A 26,057-nucleotide genomic window follows, 5' to 3' on the forward strand; every position below is an offset into this window, starting at 1 on the left:
ATGGGAAAGAAAATCATGCTGATGCAATGATGTAGACTAAATATAAAGACAAAAGGATTCCCGCATATGAGATAGACTCGGGATTATTTTGTAGACGTGTGTTCTAGACTGTGTTCGTGTGTTTAGTTTAATGTTGTGTTAACACTTTATTATTAATTAGATGTTGTCTAAAAATCCAGCAACATAGGCCTACCTAACAGACTGTCTTGTGAGTTATCTTTGGTGGACACATTGCTCCATATAGGCTACTCTATACATAGGCTACTATACCACAATACGCCCATTTTAAATCCACATCTTAAAATGTCTTTTGTTGCAAATGGGAATTTCACCAAGAAATTGTCGTCACGCACTTTTTTTAATCCACTGGACTGTTTTAAGGGAGCTTTACACGCAAGACATGTCTTACGGCATTTGCCAGAGTACAAAATATCTAGCCTAATTGCCAAAGTTTCTCCTGAATGCCGGTTTATACAGTTAAGACGTGCTTATCTGTTGGGTGGTCACTGATAGGCCTACCACTCTCGAGCAATAACACAGTTAAGGAAATAAAATGATCAGGAAACTTCCGTGCAAAACGTTTATTTGTCTTGGCTGCAAATTTCACTCCCCCGTGCAAACACCAGGAGTCGCTGCGCTAGCGCCGAGTAGAGAAGGTTTAATGGTTTGGACATAAAAATGAACGAAAGGGGATTTCTGTCCGACTGTGGGGAAAAGAATGAGACTTTCAGCCAAGACGAAGTTATTGGCTGCGAGTATATGTTCTCAACATAAATTCCACGCGAATAATACAATTTGCTTAATTAGGTTGGCAGTCTGAATTAAAGAGCTGCTGTTATATCTCGGGCTGGGGTTGAAGTCATTTGTTAAATGTGTACATAACAGCCTTCCCAACTTTATTTATTTATTTATTTTCATTTTTTTCTTCCCAACTGTATAATAATGTACAGATGCACATTTTCAAAGAGCACCATTGAAGCCTAGTGATCAATGTTGTGGCGTTTTGATATCATACTATGTGCTTCCTATCTCTCCCATATTTGTGCGTCGTAAGTTACGGTAATTCTTTTTGTAAATACCTCGAAGTTATTTGGTTATGCTTTGACGTCAATCTCTATATTTGGAGGTGGTCGGAAGCGTCTACTCCGAATGTTTTCCATGATACCAACCAATCCGCATAGTGGGTGGGTTCTGGTCTGACTCGTCATTGGATGTTGTTAACATCAATCGACACAGTGCTCAAATGACATCCTGCCTGTGCTCCATAAAGAGGGGAGAGATATCAACAAGATCCAGAACGCTGCTGGAGCTGGGAAGATAGCTGCCACTGAAAATCCTCTGGGCTCAGACTTAAGAATGCTTAAGAATTGTTTTTTCAGCTAAAACGAAGTTTTTGCTTTGCTAACGCTGCTGACTTTTCACTTGGACGACAGCAACATAAAAGATAAGCTCTACCGGGTTTGATCACAGCCATCCATTGTCCGTCGTCTAGCAGCACTTGGGCACCTGAAAGTTTTTGAACCATCGAACTGAAACGGCAAATTGCCAAAATAACGTTGCCCTTCAAGATATTGTTGTGAAGAAAATGACTCACAGCTACGGAACCAAAGCTGAAATGGTCCTCGAAGTAACGGCCGCGGCGAACTTTGTTTCCAGACTGCTGAGAACAAGGGGCTATCTCAGCGAGCATCAGCTTCAGGTTTTCAGAGATTGTCTCCAGCAAGCATTATCAGGTAGCTACATATCTTATGTGTTTTTAGTATCAATGCTACACGTACTGTCCGCAAGAAAAGGGTCAACCAATGTATAAAGAGTTTAAAATCTGAGGAAGAATCCAGAATTCCAGGATGGCTGACTGGCTAACGTTAGCTCTCTGATTAACATTAGCTCGCTAACTCAACTCGGTAGCTAACGCTAGGTTGGTTGTGCATGTTGGCCCCTTATTAGACATTCTGTTAGCCATGTTCATGTTAGCCATGTTATCTGGCTAATGTAACTAAGCATACTAACTTAGCGTTGCTAGCGCGGGACACCAACCACCAGCATTTGTTTTTCTACACATCCGTCGGTGAACTCTTGTGTGGCGATCACATTGCTTTTTGGCTAATTAATTATTGCTTTTTGGCTAATTAATTATTACATTTTGGCTAATTAATTACTCGATTACTCTTCATATCATTAGGGTAACGTTAGTTAACGTTCATTATTGACGTCGAGGAGACCACTGCGGTTTCACAAGAAATCCTAACAACTTGGCTAGTGCTACTGTTAGCCTACCCAGTTAGCGTGCTAGCTAGTAGCTTGGACTAGGCTACGGGGTTAGCTTTATCCTCATGCCATTAACGTTAGTTTTGTGTTTAAGCTGTTGTTAGACAGCTGTCTAAGGCATCACAAGTATGGAATGTAGGCAAACATGATGCAGTGTTGTATAGGATGCTTATTTCCTTCAGCTTGCTAATGTGCAATCCTTTGTCTCCAAAACAGAACACTACCACCAGCATTGGTTCCCCGACAGGCCACAGAAGGGATCTGGTTACCGCTGCATCCGTATTAACCACGAAATGGACCCTATCATTGCTAAAGCCGCACATAGGATCGGATTGCCTAGTGAAGAACTGTTCTCGCTTCTGCCACGGGAATTAACCCTCTGGGTTGACCCCTATGAGGTCTCCTATCGCATTGGAGAGGATGGTTCCATATGTGTGTTGTATGAAGCAGAGGCACCAGCACCCAGTACCTCGTCAGTTAACCACAGTGCTTCCCCATTTGATCAGACTTTGAATTGCAAGAATCGGTTTCTGATGGGTGGTCGTACTAGCCCTCCAAAAAACTACCTGATGACCGTGTCCAGCTAAAGCAAGAGATCATCATGAGACACTGAAGACTGGTGATGCGAGTTGGTGTGAGCTGTCGACCACCCACAGTATATTGAGTAAATTCCTGGAATCTGGGCATCTATAGATATTCTAACCCTTTTTTGTTATTTAACTTAATCTTTATTTAATTGTAAGTGAACATTTCAAAAGCACTGCTATTCTTGGAGGAATAGTCCCACTTGGCTCATTGCATTTAGGGTTAGAGTTTGGAATATTGTCATGCGCTGTTTTGCACTACTGGTACTGTCTGGGTCTAGTGTGCATGTATCCTGTGATATTTGCACGCCAAATTAAACTGGGACCTTAATGGGTACAAACCATGAACACTGGGGCTGGCAATAACTTTCTCTTGGTGCAATGAGCCCACACCTTCCCATATTCAGGAACACAGAATACATAGGCTAATTGGAGTGAAAGTATTCTCTCAGGCACCACAGCATTTTTTGTTTGGCATTGTATTTTCTGTTATTGTTGTGTCAATCAAATGAGACCAAGGGTGAACTGCTTGAGGACCCAAAAATAAGCAACTGCTGCTTGTCTGCGTACCTCCTGCCTTAACTGTAATTGTGACCATCTCTAGAACTATGACCATCTGCCAAACTCTCATTCCAATCCTGTTGTGCAATATGTTAGTGTTCCAAAAAAATGGGTTTGTTAATGTCCCGTTGAGTTGCTCTAAATCTTGAAATTTACTTCAATTTACTTTGATTTCAGAAGCTAAGACACCAAGGCTGTGGAAGGCGTTATGTTTCTCAATGTTTCCTTTGGAAACAATCTGAATGTTTAAGGAGGACTGAATTATTCACTCCTTCAAATACGTTGCTGTTTTGTAAAGTGAACTAATGCTGTGAGGTGGTTGGTTGGCGACATGCCTGTTTTCACTGCCAGTGTGATGTTCTCATTCTCTGTAGCATTTTCTCCCACCAGGGCTGTTGAGCAGCTCTGTTCCTGTTTACTTTTTTCTAGATGGAGATAAATGTAGTTTGTAAGCTATTTTAAGCACAGTATGCTTTTTTTTAAATGTACATTCTTTTAAAAAATGAATTTGTGCATATAGAGATCTGTACAGTTTTGGGGCAGTTTTATTACAATAAACCTTTTATGAATTTTAATGTCATGGTCTCTGTGTTGAATTGACTTGAGCAAACTCAAAAGTTTGGTTAGTAATGCGCTTCAAGAAGTTTGTCTTGTTAGTCCTCTATAGCAGTGTTTCTGGATTTAGTGTTAGTATTTGACTGGCCACACATTCCCAAAATCGGGGTACGAAAGCTGTAGCTGCAGTTATACAACACATTCCACTTCCTGGATTATATTCCAGTTTCATGATCAGGAATCAGAATTTTCTCGACATTAATCAGACCTCCTTTCACGATTAGACTTGTACCCATTGGAACAATAATTAATTCTCAATAGTTACGAGTCTAAGCATGTCACCTCTGAGTAAACCCAGCTTAGCTTTGCGTGTTTTACAAGGAGTGGTACATTCTTGTAGGCCTATCTGTTTTGTTAGGTTGCTGTGGTGGTTATTTGCTTTTGTTTACAGTGACTTGGCGTAGTGCCGTAGATTGTCACTTCTGGAATTCTACGTGCAGCTTGGGTGTTGGGCAAGGTGAAAAGAGTTGGACACAAATTAAACATTTATAAATATAATTAAAAATTAACCATTGTGTTTTCAGGCCCAAGTCCCATTTGAGGACAATCAGGTCTTTCAACAGAAAGGGCACAAAGTTCAGTTTTCACAATAACAAAGGTATACAGTCAAGTGATGCGCAATAATGCTTAAAAAACAAATCACTGCTTTGACATAACAAATAAACCCAGAGATACAAGCTATTATGTCCACAGATTCTTGAATCTAGCTTACATAATGTAAACATCCTATATCAGGAAACTCCTGAAGGATAGGTGGCTTTGAAAATTAACACCACCGATAAAGCACTTTTGCTTATGGTGGATGTTGGCACATGCAGGACCATGTCTTTCAGGTTTTGTTTGTGTGCTCAGGGAGAAGAAAGGGGCCGCTGGCTAATGTGTCACAACGTGCATGAATTGGTATGAAAAAGGCATCAGGCTCACTCAGGTTTTATTTGCTAAATACACTAGTAAAATGTTGTCTGTTCCCCAGAAATTTGCCCACACCCCTTTTCCATCAACACACACTGCTAGTTCTAGGCCAGTTCTTCAGAGATCTTAATGGATTCTGTAGAACATTCTGCAGTACTTTGTCCTGTTTACTATCATGTAGGCAAGATAGTTTGATAGTTAGATAGTTAAAAACAATTAGCAAATCATTGGTTTCTTTTAAGGAAGACTTGATTTCTGTCTCACACACCAAATGGCAGAGGAAGGGAGTAGTATCTGAACTGTGGCTCTATTTTATGATTCACCCCATCTCTTCATGGCCATGTCCAAAAGATCTCTTTCAACTTCTGTGGTGGCTGTGAAGGCATGCTATATGTGTGACTCCATTTCCATGAGAATTGCCGCTGTAAAAACCTTTCTAAGGGGGCACTTGCAGAGCCCATCACCCCACTACTACTACCAACCCCCGAACCTCCCTGCCTTGCCTCCCTACCCGCTCCAACTGTTGTGTGCCCAGCAGCCCAAGAAGGGGCCGAGGGACGGCTGAATGGACGTGGGGCAGGCCTCTATGCTCTCCCCCTGTGTTGACCCAGGAGGGGAGGGCGCAGGGCCCCGCACTGCACGCGAGCGGCGGACAATTGGCATAGCGCGGCCGCCTCTTTCAGCAGAGGGGCATCTGGTGTTTTTGAGGGGCGACCGAGAGAGCTGTGGGGGGAGAGAGAGAGACAATAAAGGGAGGCTCTACTCATTCCTGCTCTTCTCGCCTGCCTGCCTGCTCACTCACTCGCTCGCGCTCCCTCCCTCCCTCCTTCTCTGTGTCTGCGCCTCGGTGGCAGTAGCCAGAGCGCCATCTGTCACCCCCTCCCTTCCTTGAAGTATCCCTGTCGTCTCTGCTCTAAACTACCAGCAAAAGGCTCCATTCAGCAGCGAATCTCCCCCCCTCCCTGCTCCCCCACCCCACATATACACATCTCTGCTCCTCACTCTCTCTCTCTGAGGTGGGCCCAACTTTTCAGGCTGTGACAACAGCCTCTGTTGGATTACTCTGCATGGAGGGTTACCGGGTAAAAAGAGGCCACCATTGAGAGCTCAATGTCTTATTCAGGCCTTTCTGCAGCCAGAGCTGCTGCTCACATAAAACGTTTGCCAGCCGTGGAAGGTTTCCATGGTAAATCTGCTCTTGTGCGCTGCACACACACACACACACACACACACACACACAGAAATGAGGCTTCTGCATTAGTCGAAACTGCATGTCCATGTGGAGGTCTTTCACTGGAGCCAAAAGGCTGAGAGCCAAGTGAATGAATAAGACCAAAGGTTTCAACTTGTCCACTAACTTTCATATTTAAAGGGGTGTGCCTTTTGACAAAACAAAACAACCAGTATGCTATATTGAATTATCTACATGATGGCAAAAGAAGCAGTATTTCACATTGTCATACTACAATTTACAAGTCATCATTGCCTGTACATAACAGCAACGTGAATTAGAGAAAATGTGCATAAGTACTTCCAGGATAACTATCAAATTATGTTAAGATAATTATAGATCCCCACAAACTGCAGCCACACATGTCTGTTTATAGAGTTGTGTGGATGCAGGCAGACTTGGGAGGTGACATTACGCCATAAAGAACGTGTGAAGATGGGTAGAATAGAAAGAGTGTAAACATGGTGTGGGTGTCAGATGTCAAAAGGGGACTTTTATTTGTTTGTTTGTATATATGTGTGAGTGTGTGTGCGTGTGTGCGCACTCTCTGGATGATAAATTCTTGTGGGTGTGAGGATTTATGAGGGCAGCATTTGGATACAACCACTGACGTAATTCAAAAGCGTAAGCTGGTCTCTGTGTGTGTGTGTGTTTGTGTGTGTGTGTGTGTGTGTGTGTGTGTGTGTGTGTGTGAGTGTGTGTTGCAGAGAGCATGCTACAGACAGAAACAGTAGCATGCTACTCTGATACGAAGAAGAAAGGTGCTCCATTGGCAACATTTGCTGCAGTCGTTTCTTATCATTATTGCAGCCACAGACACGATTACAAACAATACAAATTGTTCAGTTTCGCAGTGTCTCAAAACATAAGACATTTTTAGACACACACTTACACACATGGATTTAGGGTGGTTTACAATGTTGAGTAAGCTTGTACATTGCATCCCTCTCCAAATACACACACACACATATGCACTATTTCTATTGTCTTCCACAATCTCTGTTGAGACTATCCCTTCATAGATAACCTTGTCGGTCACATTACACTTGCTTTAGTGTCTGATCCCATTTAGTTCAATTTGGAAAGTGCACACACACGCACGCACGCACACACACACACACACACACACACACACACACACACACACACACACACACACATGTGCACACGCACACTCGCACACTCACACACACACACAACATGTGAAATGTTTTAACTTAGTTGAGCCAACTAAGACGGTCTCACATTGCAGATGGCTGAGATAAAACAGGAATGCAGTCCAAGCAAGGCCGTCAGCTGTTCTCATGGTCTTTTCAGTTTGGGTTCTCTTTGAAAGCACTAAGACAAATAAAACTCTATAATAGTGTGAGAATTCCATACGTTAGTTGCTGATAAGCAGGGCATGTAGACATAAAGTATTTGGAATTGCTTAGTATTTTTGTTGCTGTTCTATTTTCCCATAATTATAATGGAGCCTGGTTGTTTTTCTTTCAGTGCTCCCTGTGCCTGTACCTCACAAATGAGGTAGTGGTATTGTAGGGCCATGACATTCTCCTGTGTCCTCGTCCTGGTGCACGGAGTTGTCGGCTAAACACCAGCATTCTTAACTGAAGGCTCACACGTTTTGGTCGTAAATATGTCCAGGTTTGTGTAAACCTCCATGATGAAGCCTATCTGGGGGCAGGCACAGAGAGAGAGAGAGAGCTTTGCCGACGCTAGTACCCCTCACGGTCATGAGAGAGGGTTTTGGCTGTGTGCCTGTTGTGCTCTGCTGGGCCTTCAGGCTTTGCTGAGCTGCCATCACATTCCTTCCTCTCCTCGCAAGCTCTCTTGCACTTTCAGCTGCTGGAAAAGCCTCAGCGTTCACAGGCAGATGCTTCTGCCTACGCCCATAATCATTCTTTCCAGTGAAGGAGGAGATAGGGCATGGCTAAAATAGAGTAGCTGCTATCTGAGTGATAATGGTATCTGGCCATCGGACTGAGACAGAGGACAGATGTGGCGGTGACTTCTTGGACTGAAGTCACCATGTTTGTTGTTCTTGGGACGGTAATTTCTTTCCCCCTTCATTGCACAAACACACTACTCAGCCAAAGCAAGAACTACACTGTAGATCCTATCTGCGATACGTCCTCTCTCGTTTGAGGATCAATGACTTTCCATGCCTTAATTTGACAGCGAAGCAGAAACAGAGCTCACCCATCCATGTCGAATCTCTGTCAAACTCATTCACTGCTACAGGTCCTGGCCTGTAGCCCTATAAAGGCGTCATGTGTCGGGCTGTGTTTGTCTTCAGGAGTAGCGTTGGCCTGGGGTGAATGGGAGTGCAGCAGCTTTGATCACAGGTGGAGTTTTGTTTTGTTTTTTTCTATTTCTGAGGTGTGGCAGAGCCAGCTATGTGGTAATCTGTTGCAGGGCCTTGAAAATGGACACTGAGGCCTCTGTTCTCCTCCTCCTCACTCTCTCTCTCTTCTCTCCCTCTCCCCACCTTTGACTCTGCGACGACTGAAGTCTCTGAGAAGCCACCAAAAACAACTGATTGGCCTTTGACCTCCCAGCTGCCGAGGCCCTTTCCAACTTTGTTTATAGACTCTTCTGGCTGGTGATTGGTCGACAGCTGTATCCAGGCAAGATCCCCATCTCTTTTTGAGACTGGGTAACTTTTTTTCTCTTTTCCACAAAGCCCCTAGAGCAAAAACCCCTGGCTTGGTGTGTGCAGTAGTGTGCAGTCCTAATCCAATTACACAGAGCCTAAATTAAGAAAAGGAAGATGGGGGAAACCGTGAACATACTTTGTGCATTTCACTGAGTGTGAACAAAAGCCGGTGCTGTGTGTCGGGGCCAGTTCACCCGTCTCTATGTTCAGAGACTTATGTAATAACAAAGCAGAGGGGTTGGAGTTGGTGACGACATGCAAAAGTTGCTTAGTTAGTGATATAAAATACTAAAGGTATTATCAACAAACCCAATACATTGTGATATCAGGTCTAACATACATGGTTGTTTTTTTATGATCTGTATTCCTCATCTACCGTATAGTTGCCAAAGTCTTGTTGGAAGTGTTGTTGAACAAAGTGTTGTTGAACTTTTGCTTCCAGCATAACACGTCATTCAGTGCAAAGCATCATACAAATCTGTGTTCAATTAGCATCAGTAATGTGCATAAGAACATGGAAACAATGCTGATTTAATCTCACTAAAGCCTGTGGATTGCAAATGTAGATCACTCTTATGTATTTAGCCCAAACAATACCCCTCCCCAACTTTAAAAAGCAGAAGTGTTCCAAGAGGCCCCATCTCCACCTCCCTCCATCCTACCCCCTTCTCCAGGGTCTCCCTCCTCTCTGGGATGTCTGGGACATCAATCTGTCAGGCTCTCAGCTGGGAGTCAATGGCTCAGTGTTCCTCCTCTCTCTCACACACAAGCCCGCCCTGGCCCTGGGCTCTGCTGTTTGTGTGTCTGTGTTTGGGCTTTAGAGCCACAACCCACACCACACCACACCACAGCTAATGTCAACCCCACAGCACAAATACACACACACACACACACACACACACACTTACTCACAAGTCACAACTACACAGACATACACATTTGTAAACATAGACACACAAGCAGACTAATAAGCAGACTACTTAAATCTTAAAAACAAAAGATATTATAGATACACACACACATATGCATTCTCTCGCTCACACGCTCACAAACATACACTCACACACTCACGCTCACGCACACGCACACACACACACACACACACACATACACACACACAGGCAGGCACACGCACTCACACACTCTTTTGGATGTAAAAGAGCTAAGCCCCTCTACCCCACTGTGTCCACGCACCCACACCCTGTTTACAGCCTAATCCTTCTTCACACCACCAACTTTATGATTAAAATCACACCAGTGCTGTTCCTCCTCTCTCACACATGGGGAGGTGAGGAAGTGAGAGGGGTGAAGAACTTCTCTGTACAGTACACTCAACACCAAACACAGTCAAAACACACAAAAACACATGCAAACGAAATGACATACGGTTTCACACACGTACACAAACACACATACACACACACACAGACAAACACGTGCAAGCACATGCACGCACACACACGCACACACACACACACAGGCTTTATTTAGTGTGCCGTAGGGCAGTGTTAGGGATGGAGGTCACCAGTTGGTCTGGAGGGTGGACCCCCTTTGTGACCATTTGGTTAATCCTCAGGCCAGAGCTTGGTCTGCGGCCAAATGCATTCTCCCCCAATTAGGGCAGAAAAGAGCCACAGTGCTGGGGCTGTACACTGCACCCCCCCCCCCCCCCAACCCCCCCAACCCCCCCAACCCCCACCTTCAGCTGATGCCAAACAACACTGTCCTGAAGGATTAGGGTTTTTGCTTTGCCTTTTTTCCCTCTTAATTGGTCTGGCAAAGAACAATGGCTCACATTTCATCACCAGCAAAATAAAAAAAAATGGTATCTGCATTCAGGGGGTTTTTGGGGAACAAATGGGAGGATTTATATTTTGCGTTAAAGCACTGAGACTACTTGTTGCTACATGTTTTGCTTCTGTTTGATGTGAACATGCAGTCTGAAGTCTTACCAACATGTTACCAACAAAAAGAATGTCTGGAGAGAAACACTGAATTTTGAAACATTCCTTATCACAAAGCTGTAGACCTGAATGTTCAGAGTGTGTAGCCACATAGCCAAAAGTCTGTGTGTAGTGCAAAATGCTTTCACCTCAAAAATCCACCCACATACACTCATGGTACTTGATGAAGCTTTTAGACTAAGTAATACTTGTTTACTGGGTCTTTACACAGCACTTCTCTGTCTATCTCCCATCGTCACTCAGCCAATACGCTGCCTCCGTTTCCTTTTCCATGTCGTCAGATACATTTGACACCTTCAGCAAACTCATGATGTTTACCTCCCAGGCCCTTTGCCATGGAGCCACTGATCAAGAGGCCACGGCAGGATATTCTGCAGCGGCGCTAACGACAGACACACCTCCGTCCGACCCCCCCCCCCCCACCCCCACCCCCCGGCTACCCTTTCATGCGTTCTGGCCATCTCTGAAAGCCTCGTCATCGTTCCCAGTCCCGGGTGAAAATGGCTGCCTCTCGGCTGTGTTGTGTGGTTAGTGATTTATACCCGCCTTGCATCACAAAAGGAGCCCCTTGGCTGCCAAGCCCACACCTCTCTCCTCCTTGAAGGTCCCCCCCACCGGCGGCTGTGGAGCAGGGGAGATGGCCGGGTGGAGGTGGAGGTGGAGGAGAAAGCCTTTCTGAATGACAAGGAGTGGCCATTTTGCATAGATGGTAGTTGATGGTGACCAATTCTTCACATGTTTTTTGTGCCTGGGAAACAAATGACCAGTGTCACATGACTTAACAGCTTGATAGTCACATGCTCTCTTTAGGATTATTAACAGAAAGTCTTGCTCCAGAAAAAGTTATCAATGAGAGATGTTCAGTCCAGTGTAGCTGTAGAGCAAATCTACTTATTGATTAAAGTGATTGGTTTGTTTTGGGAGTGGGAAGTGGCGACAATGTCTACTCAACATTGCTGTTTGGAGTGACATTTGGCATTGATGTTCATAAGTCGAGTTTTTAAGTTGATGAGATGTAGGTGTGGTTAGATTTATAGGGAATGCTAGTTAAATCAAAGATATTGAGAAACTCAACTCAAACTCAATTATTGAGAAAACATATTTGAAACGTTCCTGTCCCCCCTGTAAGAGCCTTACCTACCTGTTGATAAATGGAGACTTAGCGAAGCTACCCAAGTGCGTCTGCTCTGCTATCAGTAATACATCACCAACTGATGTGAGGTAATTTTCTACAACATGATAACTCACTAACTAAACCCTGTTGCATTCCAGTCAAATGACAAATCAAGATATGCGTAAAAGCAGGATGGCATAAAACTGACAATAGACAAGGGTGTAATTAAAAGAGATAAGACAAGGTAGGCCCATTTTATGATGTGATTCAATCATTTTAGCAGCTGTTTATCAGTACCTCTACTACCCCTCTCTCTCTCTCTCCCTCCCTATATACTATATACTCTCTCTCTCCCTCTCCCCCTCCCTATATACTATATACTCTCTCTCTCTCTCTCCCTCCCTATATACTATATACTCTCTCTCCCTCCCTTTCGCTCCCCCTTCTCCCAACCCTCCTCCACAAAGCCTATATTGTTCTCCGTGGCTGCCGGGAACCCAAGCCTGGAGCAGCTGTCGGGATAAATCCTTGTATGCCGCCCCTGAGAGAAGTGCAGGGGAAGGGGTGTGTGTGTGGAGAGTAGGGGGTGGTGTGGTTAGTGGTCAGACAGAAAGCGTAAAAAGGACTTCACACTCTAGTCCCCTCTCCCCTCCTCTCTCCTCGCCCCGGCCCATATCCTCTCTGAAAACACAACCTCCTGTGCCCTGCCCCCCTTGGCCCCCACCTCCACTCCACTCGTCTCCCCTGCTCCCAAAACAACCCCCACCCCACCCTCCCACGGCAGCAGCAAACCAAACACTCGCCCCATGCTGGAGCTCCTTCTGCAGGCCCTGGCATGTTAACCCTTTCCTGCTGAATGAAGCCCTGCTTCCCCGCTTAACCCTTTACACACACACTGACAATGTACACAAAGAAAACTCTCAAACACAACGTGACGCACAGACCCACAAAAACACACACATCCACAGCAAAGAAACCAATGTAGAAAGTAGAAATAGATACAATGTAACACAGAACCCTGGTCTGCATGATGTACTATATCATTTGATGAACAAAGTACCATAGATTCACAAGGAATGGTGAAACTACTGCTTAAACTACCCCACACTTTCAGATAGCATCTAAGCAGACAGACAAACTCAAACCCACAGAAATACAAACATGCACAACCACGTATAAACACGGCAGTATTTTCTCAATATCTCTCGAGAGTGTGAGTTGTGTGGGTTTAGTAAGAAGAGGGTAAATAATGGCAGCCAAACAGGACATTAAGCATCTGACATGGCTTCTGGTGTGGTCTCCATATGAGCAGCTAGCTGGCCGAGCTCTGTAAATCAAGCCCCTGAGACATGGAGACCGTTTGAAATTTTCTTTGTGTCCGTGCTAAACCCAAGCTGGAGAGGACACCAACCAAGGGTTTCCTATTTCCCCCTTCAAGACAGAAAAACAATGCACATTGTTCCCATATTTAACAGTCCTCCTCTGATATATCTGATATAGTGTATTCTGTCACAGAATCACATGCATGCACCACCTGTACATTATTTTGACACTGAAGTTGACTGCATACACTGAATAGTGCCTTTTCCAGAGTGCTCCTATCTATTCTCTCCAAATCACTCTATTAAAACTCTTTACCCCCTGCCCTTGTTTCTCCTGATTATTGAAACATTATGTGCCTATGATCTGGGAATTCTCAATGAGATTATTAAATAAGAGATAAACCATTGGCTGCTTGGGGGGAGGTTATCATGCTCAAGGGTTGTTTTTCTCACTCCTCTTTAGAGTAATTATGTTGGCTAGTCCCCTGGGATCATATGGGTATATTCAAGACATTGACCTCTGAGGGGGAAAAACATTTTTTTCCCCTGTGGCCAGACTGAGTGAGAGCTTTGGGCTCAAGTCTTTGCCACACCCTTGAGCGCTGTGCACCAGATAAGAGAGCGATAAAAGGCAAGGAACTGTGGCCCAGGCTCACCCACAGGCAAACAATAATAAGCCAACAGAACAGAGACAAGATGTGGGTCGGTAACACTTAGCATAGTGAGCTGTTTGGGGAAGAGACAGCCCGGCTTTGGTTCCCCAAGGGTGATGAGATCATGGGTGCCCCCCCCCCCCACTTTATCAGCTGAAAAGGTTAAAGATACCATTCAACCTGATCTGCCTTAAGGTACCGAAAGGAGACACACCCTGGAACATTTCAGACAAAAAAGCCCAGTATTTGGAAGGGGAAAAGAGCTAAATGTCTGTCATTGGCCTCTGCAATGGACAATGGCTGCTCATCACTGCTATTGTGAAGAGGGATCTGCTGCTTTTCTTAAGCAGACAATAATAAAAGGTTATTATCACCCCTGAGATTTTCTGGTGTAGAGTGTATGGAAAAGCAAATGAACAGGTGCTGCTTAGTAGATAATAACGGCTTAATAATTGCTATAAATTTCAGTATAAAAACTATGTAAAACCTCACACAGTCAATCCAGCCTACTCAGTACATTCTGAGTAGGCCTACACTAGGTTCAGACTTGCCCTCTGCCTTAACAGGATGAGGGTGAACAGCAAAACACTGGGCCCATCAGACAGTTGATCAGATTGAACCAGTAGAAGAATAGTGCTCATGTTTACTCTAAGAGCAAAGTTATGACTGGAACCACCCACTGCTATCAACTCGGGCTGTAAAGATAAGCTTGCTAAAGAGTGCAGTTAGTGGGTGTGTTTTCGTTAGGGCAGAAACGGTGCGAGGTGCTGGGGAGGAGGCACTGCGAGTCTCAGCAAGGCGTAGGCCCTCGCTTGCTGTACCTCCTCTCCTCACTTCCTGACATGACACAGACGGGAAATAGCTTACGGTCGGCTGTGCACAGTGGAACAATCGAGGCGAAGGCCATCAAGACCGCCGTGGTTTCCACTGAAGCGCTGGGGCGGAGTGCATAGCGACGCACAGGGAGGAAACGCCTGCACTCTCCTCCAGCCTCTCTCAAGACCTCAGCCACAGCAACCACTTCCTGCCTCTCTCACTGCAGCTGTTGGTGCTGGCACCGAGTGTCGTCATGGCACCTCAGCCAATCAGAGGCTGTTGTCGAGGTAGACTAGGCTTCCACAGGGAGGGGAGTGGGAAAGACTGTTGTGTATACAAGAAAATGAGCTCCTTTGGTTTAGTGCTGGTTGGTCGTAATGTTTATATCTGTTTCAGGTCACCATGATCCAAACCGCTCAATTTGGCCTAGTTCCAAATGACCACACACTCTGTTCACATGTTTATTTTTCATAAGCTATTGAGGTCTGGCAGAAGTTGGCAATCAGTGAGTGTTTTCTTTCTTCAAGTAAGACAAAAAAAAAGACTTTCATCTGGCCTGCGGTATATAGAACAGACACAACAATACCCAGGCAGACACACTATTCACACACTATTAGCCTGAGTGATGGCCTGGAACAGATGAATGGGAGTGGGCAGAAACTAGTGGGCAAATGCACTGAAGACAGATCTAGGTTCCCCTTTTTGTCTTGGACACTTTCCCAGTTCCTCTGTAAACTTTGACAATACTGTCCCTGTCCCTTTCTCAGTTCCTCTGGATTTTTTACGAGTGGGCATCCCCAATGTCATCTACCAGAACACTCATGACGTTATGTATAAACAGTGCCGACAGGGAACCATTCTCACATTCTTAGACTGGAATTCAGGGATACTTAGTAGATGGATCTTAAGGAAGCACACCACAAAGAACACTCAATAACATTCTGTCATCTACACATACATGGAACCCCCTACTGCGTGCTACGCAAAACTGCAGCCAACTATTACACCTCCTTCAAAACCGCATCTGTTCAGAAATTGTGTTTATTTTGTGGAACACTCTGCCCCCATGTGTTGTATTAAGGTACTGCATGCATATAGCAAATTAAATCAAACTGGCTCTTAAACCTAATAAATGACCCGTCAGATAAATCCAACTCTTAGTTGTCATGTATAAGTAACTCAAGCCAATTCATGCTACCAGAGAGCAAATTAATGAGAGAAGCATCTGAAAGTGTAAAGCTAATTTATTGGCAAATGTAAACATCACTGGCCTAAATAGAAGATATATTAAAGATTCATACTGGCTCAAAAGGGCAGCCCTTCCACTTGCAGCAAAACGCAATTGTGCTATTACGCTTTCACACAGACATGTGCATGATCTACAGTCACGGGCCAGCTAATAATCCTTCAAAAGAAAACAAAAACCACCAAGAGGCTCCAGGCTCCTTGGTCACACACAAACACAAACATACACACACAAATACCCCCTCCACACACACGCACAGACTCACGTACACACACACAAACACACACACAGACTCACGCACACACACACACAAGCACACGCACAGACTCACGCACACGCACAGACTCACGCGCACACACACACACACACTCTGAAGAAACACCCGTTTATCATATGCACATCCAAGTGTTTGATGGCTAAAATCGCACTCAGGCTCAAATCCACTTTCAGCGCTGACAGTCAGTTGACAGCAGCTGGCCTGAAAGCCAGCTGGACTCGAGAGTAAGGCCCTACCGGATAAAACCAAACAAGAAAAACAAACAAACAAACAAACAAACGAAACAAAACAACAACCAAAAAGAGACAGACCTGTTATTAATCAGATCTAAGGAGGCCAGAAGTTCTATCCATGTCACCACTCGCAGTTCGTTCTCTTTGACTCACTCCCTTTCGCAATTCTCTCTCTGTCTCTATGAATGACGTTGTGTCCCTGTTAGTCCTGGAGACATTGTCCTCAGTGCTTAAGGGTCACCAGCGTTGGTGACTTGTGGATGGTGGGCTGGGTAGGCAGCGGGTATGGTGGTGGTGTTGGTGGAGGTCGGGAAAGGTTCAGCAGCCGTTCTCGGTGCTGCCGACCTCCTGAGACAGACCGCCCTGCTGGATGGCAGCTGTCGCCATGCTGATAGCCTCCTCCAGCGTCTGCTGTTCCTCCAGCTAGGCGTGCAAACACACACACACACACACACACACACACACAGAATATTTGAATGATTAACACTGATGTTGTTTATAAATGTGGTCGAACCAAATTCTTTCCCACTTTTTACTTTTGCGAAAAATGAATCGCTCTGGGGGCCTGGTTGGACCCGGAAACAGAATTATCAACACACATTATTGCATCAGGACTTAACCATCAGACTGTTGGTAAATTGGGTAGCCTTTCTAAAAACAACAAATAGTTTGCATCTCTACCGAAGAAACAAAAACATTTTCTATCCCACAGACATCCAGTAACAGAACCTGCTATGCTCTGTGCTAAGCATCAAAGAAGAAGCAGACAAACCATCTCCAACCAAGTTCCCAAGGCCACTCACCTGTACAGCAATCTGCGTGCCGTTGGCAGTGGCCAGCAGCGCCACCTGTTGGTAATGAGGCGACACCTGTGACCCGCCGCTCATAATTGCTTCTGATGTTACTATGGCAACCTGAGAATACAGAGACGGAGAGGCATTTAAAATAGAACACAATAAACATTTGGCAGATTACAAAGAGGTTACCATGGAGATCTAGCGTTTTAATTATGCTTTCGTCAGCTGTTGGGAAAAGGGCAAACAAACAGCGGTGACATGCTGCGTCCCATCCTGAATGTGCGTGTGCTCTGATTGCTGCGATTGTGTAAGTCTTACGGGCTGCAGTTCTTTGCCGTCGCCTGAAACCATGGTAACATGGTGTTGCGTCGTGCCCGTGATGTCACCCTGGTGCGTGGGAACAGTGATGGTGGTGCCATCCTGCGTTACCATGGTGATGGCGGTGCCAAGAGCTTGTAGCTCCTCAGCTGACAGGCTGACCTGGGAAACCAAACGGATCAAATCAATCCACAGAACAGACTCAGCAAACACAATCAAATGTCATCGTAAACACCCTTACGTCTTTCATGATTAAAAAAAATCCTTCTAGTGCTCCACATTCACACCCATGCGCTATAGTCTTCAACACTATCATAGATATAGATAGATAGATAGATAGATAGATAGATAGATAGGAGATAGATAGATAGATTACTTTATTGATCACCAAGGGGAAATTCAAGACGGGGAAATTCATGAATGTATACTGAACTTCCCGGTGTCATGCCTGACTCCCTGCAGAGCTGCTGAGGCTCCATACAACCTTCTATCTAGCAGATGCAAGCACGTCAAAAATATCAAGGCCTTTGTAATGAACTAGTGAAACTCTACTACAAACCCTACACAGACTAGTGTGAAGGCCCAGGAGCTAGACTGAGCAACTTTGCCCCTGTAAGCCCCGATGGGGCCCCAACGTCCAGTGACAACACGCATGTTGGGCGTTACCTGAGACCCGATGATGCCGTCTGTGCTCATCTGTACCACGCCTTCCTTCTGATCGAACCCTTCTGCCTGCTGCAGCTTCAGAGGCTGCTCCATTGCCTCGCCATCTGCTAATCACACAGAGATCATAAACATCATCGCCATCTCTCACATGCTTCCCACATGTGCACAAACAAGCATGTTCATTTCCACACATTCCCCCTACATATAGGTGGCTATTCAGGGATCATGGGACTAATCTCATGCTTAACTCATTGAGTGCCAAAAACATAATATAATTTAAATATATGACGATCGAAAACTCATGAAAACGCACAATCTGGACATTTTATCATAACTCGGTTGCCGCTTTGGGTCGAATCAGTGACGCATGCACGTCATCTCAAAACCAGGCCATTTTCGTGGGTCTATCACTAGGTGGCAGTCTTGCCAGGTCTCGCTGATCACTTCCCGGAAAGTTTACAGGCAACACTTTCATGAAAGGAGTTATATCTCCATTTCTAGAAAAATGATTTTGATGAAAACTAGCCACTGTCTAGCTTGGGATTTCTCAGGAACAGAGGCGTGTAGAAATACACAGTTTGCACCCACTGAGGGCTTAAAGTCTCACCTTTTAAACGAGCCATTGTGTGTGTTCATAGCTATAACACAGAATATGCTGTGGCTGTACAGAAATCATCAACAATGGTCTAGATTGCTGGCACTCTAGGACAAAGCTTCCGAAAACAGCTTGGCATTCAATGAGTTAACAGCAAGTCATGTGTTAATGATAAAAAGGAATCAACAGACTCCACTTAAATGTGAGTGTGTGTATGTACAGTTAATAACAAAATTATTCATACCCCTGAAACATGGAATCAAAAAAATTATATTTTTTTATCTTTTTTTAACATTTTTATGAAAAATGGCAAGTCCAAAATTATTATGTTTGACTTGGTTTTGGATCATTATGTGGTTTAATGGTCCAATGATGCCCATTGGGGCAGGTCTCTCGACAGACTGCCTGATCTTTTCCACCAAAATTCTCAATGTAGCCCCTTGTTTTAATGTTACCGTTTACTTTGAGAAGTTCACCAGGCTCCATTGTCTTTTTTGATTCCATGTTTCTACCACATTGTCTTACAACATTTTGGCATGTGTCAGTGTCATTTTCAGTCAGAACAAACATATTGGTCAAGAGAAAATCAACATTACATCAATATTTGCCAGGGGTATGAATCATTTTGTTCTTAACTGTATGTATGTATGTGTATGCATGTGTGTGTGTGTCTGTGTGTGCACTCTCACACAAGCTTTAGGAGTCATAATTCAGATACCCTAAAAGGCTTCAGAATAGCTGAGGTGACAGCAACTACATGGCCGAGTGCATTCAGAATGCCATTCTAGAGGTCGTAACCAGAGAGCACGGTGCCAGGTTCCCCCCACAGAGGCGCTTTCTATGATCAATACCAATTAGGCATCCCTGTTTCCTGATACCGCTCTTAAAATAGACATGCAAACGGCAGCTTTATGCTGAGAAACTCCCCCCACCAAATACATGTTCTCATCACCACCCCACCCCACGTCCCAAACCCTGGGTCTCACCCTCCTCTGTGGCCTCGAAGTCTCCATGGGTGGTGCGCTTGTGCATGGCCAGGGTGGAGGTCTGTCGGTAGGTCTTGCCACAGTGGTTGCAGGTGTAGGGCTTGCAGTGCGTGTGCACCACATGGTGCTTGTACAGGCTGGAGTATTCAGTGAAGCGCTTGCCACAGCCAGGTACTGTGCACATGTATGGCTTCTCTCCTGCAGTAGAGGCAACAGAAACCCCAAAAAAAGATGTTTTGCTTGCTTACTCACTTGCTTTGTATGTGGTTCTTGGCAACTGTAATTCACATCGGTCCGGATGCTAGCGTTTCTGCTCTATTCTAGGCTTTTTAATCTACTCCATTATGTTGTTGTGAATCACTGTGAGCATAGTAATGTAGGCCTAATCCTGCTGCTGAAAGCAATTCAAAATCAAAAAGTTGTTCTGGTAACCATTTCCTTTGTATGGTATCTGTAATGTTTCCTTTATAAGGTTATGATCTGGGTTTGTATGTTTCTGACTCGTAGCCAGTAAAGGGGGGTTGACCGCAGCTCTGACCTGTGTGTATTCTCATGTGGTTCTTGTAGTTGGTGGCGCTAGCGAAGCCCCGTCCGCAGCTAGGCTCTGGACACATGTAGGGCCTCTCGCCTGTGTGCGTGCGGATGTGGACTTTTCGGATGTTGGAAGTGGTGAAGGAGCGTCCACATCCCTCAAACGGGCACTTAAACGGCTTCTCACCTACAGACAGATGGTGTACAAGAGATATAGGTCTGTGTGTAAATACTTTTCAATGCAAATATGTGTGTGTGTGTGTCTGTCCCCACACACACACACACACACACACACAGAGTGGGTAACAAGAAGATATGGTAATACGTATTTGTGGTCTACAATACTCCATGCCAACTCCATGAATCATGTCTATCATATAAACTTCTCACCAGAACCAACAGGAAAGTCCAAAGTGATTAATCACCAGCCATGTAGACTACGCATACCATGGCAGCGTCACCTGATCCACCCATCCTCATACCTGTGTGAGTGCGCACGTGTTTCTGCAGGTCCCCTGACGTCTTGAAGGCCTTGTAGCACATGTCCTCGGGACACTTGTACGGCTTCTCCCCTGTGTGCGTGCGCAGGTGGCTCTTCAGGCCGTAGCCCGTGGCGAAGGCCTTGCCGCAGGACAGGACCTCACAGCGGTACGGTCGGTCGCCTGTGTGCGTTCGCTCGTGCACCTTCGCAAAGAGTAGACATGTAAGCAGCCAGTCAGACCTCTACCTGGACAGCAAGAGCCTGCTATTGTGCAATCATGCCGATTCATCTTGATACTTCTACATCAAGTTGGGGAATGTAAGCCTCACCTTTGACGAAATTGTTGTGAAGCTGTGTGTGTGTGTCTGTGTTTGTGTCTGTGTGCATGTGTGAGATCTGTACCTTCAGGTGATGAGCTGTGGTGTACAGCCTCCCACAGCCCTCAAATTCACAGCGAAAACTCTTCTCAGCCGTCTGCTGGACCTTGGTAGAACCCCACGTCTTCCCCTCAAACATCACCTAAGGGGCACAACAATTTAAAGCTGATCAGAGAGATTGTTAAGCTAAACCCAGCTCTTTTTGAAATGTTTGGTACAAAGTTCACACACCACAAACCAAAATGTTTTTTGTACGGACATTTTCATTAGAAAAAGGAATCAAAAGTGATGAATATGATAAAAAGCTGGCTTCTTCCCAAACTCAGTATCCCCGTACCCACCTGCACAGTGGTATGCTCCTGATGCCCATTGGTACTGCCCATCCTCTTGCTAGTCGGCATCTCTGTCGCCATCTGAAGGGGGGAAAAAAACAGGGAAGCTTCAGAACCTGAGAATGTCGTAAACATGCAGAGGCATATTCCTTCCTTCTACTAGGGCCTAGGGCAAGCTTTACACTAGAATGCTCAGTTCAGTCATGCTCGGTTGTATTCAAGGAGCTCTAAAATCCTGTAAAGTTCAGACTTAAAATAATTGAACAAAAAAAAATAAACATCTAGCAGCCAATCATTAATTCTGGAGCCTTGCAAGGCTTTTGCACTCTCGGCTAGGTGTGCGTTACTAAAATGTTTAAGTCGACTGCCTTCCATGACCGCTGTAACAGACTTCTGAGTGCATATGACAGACGTTCCTGTCTGTGTCTTGATTCATGCTCCCCATCACAGTTTTTAATGGGCAACGGAGTTTAACTGACGACAGGAATGAGCCGCGTGTGGCCAGGCACCTTGGAGTAGGATTCCAAGCAGGCGATGGTGTCGGCGTCCACCTGGTCCTCAGCCGTGAGCTCCTCCAGAGCGCCCCCTGCCTGTACAGTGAGGATGGTGCTCCCTGCCTGAAGGCCACTGGGATGGTGGATGTATGCTGTGCTGCCGTCCTCCAGCTGCACTGCCTCCACCGCACTGGGGTCATAGCCATCTACAAGGGACACGGGTCAGGGAGGTGTGGTGGAAATAACAGTTAAAGGTGCTCTATGCGATGTCATGCAGTTTCTAAGAACTGAGAACTAAAAAAAATTTTGTCACACACAGCAAACATCTCCTCACAGCTGCCTGTCCCCTGCAGCCTGGTGCAGCCTGGACCATAAAACATAACACACTTTTCCAACCATTAACTGATGAGATGCACATTCAGGAGAGTTTCAGACCCCGTTTACACGAGCATGTGTATTTTTATAAACGAAGACATTTCCCTACGTTTGAGCCTTTCATTTAGACGCAAACGGAGAATTCGCCTTGTAAAACAGTTATCCAAAAAAACTCCGGCCAAAGTGATTTTTTTGGAAGGTACACGGGTTTGTGTAAACACATTTAAAAAAAAAAAACGGTCTCGTGTAAATGCAGTTTTATTTGCAAACGTAGATGGCCAGATATTCGTTTAGGAAAATACCCTGCTTTGTGTAAACGTAGTCTCAGTTGCACAGGAGGGAGAGGGAAGGAGGGGGCGAGCTAGTGCTCTGTTTTGTTTGAATGTCAACAGACGTGACGTTACCAAACATCGCTTAGAGCACCTTTAAAGGAGAGCTCCTGCTAATATGCCGGAAGCTAGAAACATGTCACAGCGGAACCTTTAGGTGTGTGGTGGATGTAGGCTGTGGTCCCATCTTCTAGCTGAACAGCTTGGCCATCCTCAAAGGGAGGGGGATCTGACGGGAGCAAGTAAAGTCTCAGTTAGAGCAGCCATTAGCTTAGAAACTGCTCATGTACCTATGGCATTCATGTTACAATTAAGAAAACGTGTTTTTCACTGTCACACAAGTACATCTATGGAGAAAAAGAAATGAGAAAACCATAACAACAAAGTAGATATAATAGCACTATAGCTATAGCAGATTCAAGACAACACACAGGCATGAGAAATAAAAAGGTTATGCGGGTGGCATGACCAACCTTTCTGTTGCACAGTGACCTGCTGGATGTACGCTGTGGTCCCATCCTCCAGCTGGATTGTGTCTCCCTCTACAAGGTTGCCATCTAAGAACGTAAAGAAACAGGTGTAAGAAAAAAAAAAACTATTTCAAGCACAAATTTAACAGAATAAAAGTGAGTGAAACTGGACCTTTCCATGTCTTGAGTCTAGCATTTATTTATTTTAACGTAAAAATCTTCAGTACAACACAGTGGCATTCTCCTGTCATAACAATTTGAATCATTGGTTCAGTGTAGTTACTTTGAGTAGCCTTGATGACCATGATGGCAGTGTATGGAAACTAAGCCATTTCTACAAATCTGGAAACAAAAAAAAATTCCCACATAACCTTTCATAGACATGGTGAGCCTGATCTTACCATTGATGGCCTGTTGAATGTATGCAGTGGAGCCATCACTTAGGGCCACTGCCTGAAGGCCCAAACTCTCCATCCTTGTTAGGGACCGCTGTCACTTTACCTGCAGGTCCAGGAAAAGCCCCCCATTAGTTGCTAATACATAGGCTATACCACACAAATACAGGCAATGCATATGGTAGAGACACCATAAAAACTACAATAGTGCCCCCCTCCATCCCAGGTAGATGTTCCCAGATAATGTAAATTCGTAAACAAGTATTGGGTCAACTTGTATTATGATGTGTCCTGGGCGTTATACATTTTAACTTACAAATATCTTCATGGAAGAAGCATTGTAAAGTTTATTTCTACTGTCCTGTTACTAGGCTATTCCATCCTATCACTTGACCTAAATTCAAACACATGAAAGAATACTTAAAAAAAAAAAAAAAACCCACTTTGCTAATAAATAATACAGTTCCTGGGTTCCCGGCTATTGAACCCAAAACAAATACATATACATAGCGCCATCCGGCTGAACTATGCATCTCATGTGCTGTTTCGGATGACTGCTTGTGCATAACTGAACTCTGGTGGTGATCCCGTTATAATGTACCCATTGCCATGTAGACAATGTATTATTTAAGATAACCTGGCCTGTGAACTAATCTGCATAAACAAAACGATAAGGCTAATGTCCGCCTTCATGGCAGCAAAATGTTATTATAGAGTAACAAACAGTGCATTCGTCTTTGTACAACACGGGATTACTCATCTTTTCTAAAGCAGCACAAATGTGTCTTTATTTTGACCATTATGATGAGGTAGTCAGTAGTTGTTTGAAGGCATACCAGTATTTTAAGACTTTATTTTTAAAAAATCTGCCAAATGTATGCATACATATTTTATTACAATTCCCTAACAAGGTTGGGGCAGCCGTGGCCCACTGGTTAGCACTCTGGACTTGTAATCGGAGGGTTGCCGGTTCGAGCCCCGACCAGTGGGCCGCGGCTGAAGTGCCCTTGAGCAAGGCACCTAACCCCTCACTGCTCCCCGAGCGCCGCCATTGTAGGCATTGCAGGCAGCTCACTGCGCCGGGATTAGTGTGTGCTTCACCTCACTGGGTGTTCACTGTGTGCCGTTTGTGTTTCACTAATTCACTGATTGGGTTAAATGCAGAGACCAAATTTCCCTCACGGGATCAAAAAAAAGTATATATACACTACTATACAATTGTATATTTTTACAAGATCAGAAACATGAGGCCTACCATACTTCAAATAAAATTCATACCCTAACTGTAAGGATGTGCCTACCGGACCTGAAACAGACACATTATGACTTATTTTGCCCAAACCGATACATTGTTTCTAGCATCGTTGCATCATGACCATGCTTATGTCTGCGTGCGTACACTCCAACGTGTTGCTGATGTGTCAAACAGGAGACGAGACATATTTCCAAGGTCCAAACTATGGACATTTGATCAATTGAAGAGTCTTCAAAATCTCACCATAAAGTAGCCCTACTTTTCAAGTGCAACCAACTTTCCTACAATTTCTGTCCAGTCAATGTGAAAGCATTTGGGACTTGCCTGTAACAATTTCCTCAACATCAACGTTAACGTTACCGAGGCCAGCTAGCGATAGTTAGCTAAGTTAACTACCCACTGGTGATAATCAGCAGGCCGCACTAGATTAGCAATGTAATGGAATACGATCAAAGAGACAACTGACAACGAATGCCAATGGAACCGAGAGGCCTTTCCTTGGGGTTTTTTATAATCGCAACTGGACATCTGATGGAAATAACACGAGCTAACAGTTGGCTAGCCAGTGGCTAGCTTGCTAGTTTAACATTACATTCGCCGAACAAGTTAAACACTCGCAAAATAGATAATTTGTCAACACTGTTCAGTGCAATTATAACCGTATACATTATGTTTGTAAGACATCTCTATGTTTCTGATCTGATAATACAGGAAACAAACTGCCAACAAAACTCAATTCTCAAACCGGAGGGTGTTTCCAAGTTATCTAGCTACCTAACGTTAGCTAACGTTTCAGCACAGGCCTTGATGTCTCCCCATGTTAGTTTACGCACGGACCTGCCATTTGGCTCCGTGATCCAGTCGACATTCGATACCACTTAGCGTCTAGTTCAAATCGGCATTCTTTCAGTACTATGAACCTGTTAAAATAATTGCAAATTCTGCACTTCAGATCCACAAGAAACTATCCTGTCCGTTGTCCCCCATTTTTCAATCCCATCTCTCCCTTGGTCTCTGAAGTTGCAGCGCAAACTGGGATACTCACCGCCAGCAGCCCGCCATGCACCAGGCACAAACGTTTCGCCCCGGAATCTGTATGATAGCAATAGTTATAGAAATAGCTACAAAGTCGTAACGTTATGCTAATGTATTCAGGTTTGAAACTGACATTGCACAGAAATACGGAGAATAATATAAGACTTAA

General features: G+C 44.7%; 2 protein-coding genes across 5 annotated transcripts; one reads left to right on the forward strand and one right to left on the reverse strand.

Moving 5' to 3' along the window:
- Positions 1–1,279: 1,279 nt before the first annotated feature.
- On the forward strand, positions 1,280–3,988 carry btg2 (B-cell translocation gene 2). The gene is made up of 2 exons (XM_042090127.1): positions 1,280–1,733; positions 2,485–3,988. Exons 1-2 carry the CDS (start codon positions 1,586–1,588, stop codon positions 2,853–2,855), a joined length of 519 nt encoding a protein of 172 aa, XP_041946061.1. The 5' UTR covers positions 1,280–1,585; the 3' UTR covers positions 2,856–3,988.
- An 11,934-nt stretch (positions 3,989–15,922) lies between these two features.
- Positions 15,923–25,986, reverse strand: znf76 (zinc finger protein 76). Of its 4 annotated transcripts, none has more exons than XM_042088418.1 (14): positions 25,899–25,986; positions 23,605–23,704; positions 23,207–23,290; positions 22,885–22,962; positions 22,045–22,235; positions 21,545–21,616; positions 21,229–21,345; positions 20,828–21,029; positions 20,353–20,532; positions 19,815–20,012; positions 18,234–18,340; positions 17,568–17,729; positions 17,256–17,366; positions 15,923–16,875 (listed from the first exon to the last, which is right to left on the reverse strand). In XM_042088418.1, exons 2-14 carry the CDS (start codon positions 23,675–23,677, stop codon positions 16,771–16,773), a joined length of 1,680 nt encoding a protein of 559 aa, XP_041944352.1. In that variant the 5' UTR covers positions 23,678–23,704; positions 25,899–25,986; the 3' UTR covers positions 15,923–16,770. The 4 variants fall into 4 exon arrangements, with proteins under 4 accessions (XP_041944352.1, XP_041944354.1, XP_041944351.1 ...); XM_042088420.1 differs by lacking the exon at positions 25,899–25,986 and adding an exon at positions 25,691–25,877 and having other exon boundaries at positions 18,234–18,337; XM_042088417.1 differs by lacking the exon at positions 25,899–25,986 and adding an exon at positions 25,691–25,877.
- Positions 25,987–26,057: the final 71 nt, after the last annotated feature.

The sequence above is a fragment of the Alosa sapidissima genome, chromosome 4 (genome assembly GCF_018492685.1).
Source record: "Alosa sapidissima isolate fAloSap1 chromosome 4, fAloSap1.pri, whole genome shotgun sequence".
Lineage (NCBI taxonomy): Eukaryota > Metazoa > Chordata > Actinopteri > Clupeiformes > Clupeidae > Alosa > Alosa sapidissima.

Excerpts from the sequence above, each read along its gene's own strand:
- btg2 (XM_042090127.1), top strand. The coding sequence starts at position 1,586 with ATGACTCACAGCTACGGAACCAAAGCTGAAATGGTCCTCGAAGTAACG. Across the intron at positions 1,734-2,484 it reads TCTCCAGCAAGCATTATCAG|AACACTACCACCAGCATTGG; the intron begins GTAGCTACATAT and ends TCTCCAAAACAG.
- znf76 (XM_042088418.1), bottom strand. The coding sequence starts at position 23,677 with ATGGAGAGTTTGGGCCTTCAGGCAGTGGCCCTAAGTGATGGCTCCACT. Across the intron at positions 21,030-21,228 it reads CCACAGCTCATCACCTGAAG|GTGCACGAGCGAACGCACAC; the intron begins GTACAGATCTCA and ends CTCTTTGCGAAG. Across the intron at positions 20,013-20,352 it reads CCACATGAGAATACACACAG|GAGAGAAGCCATACATGTGC; the intron begins GTCAGAGCTGCG and ends CCTCTACTGCAG.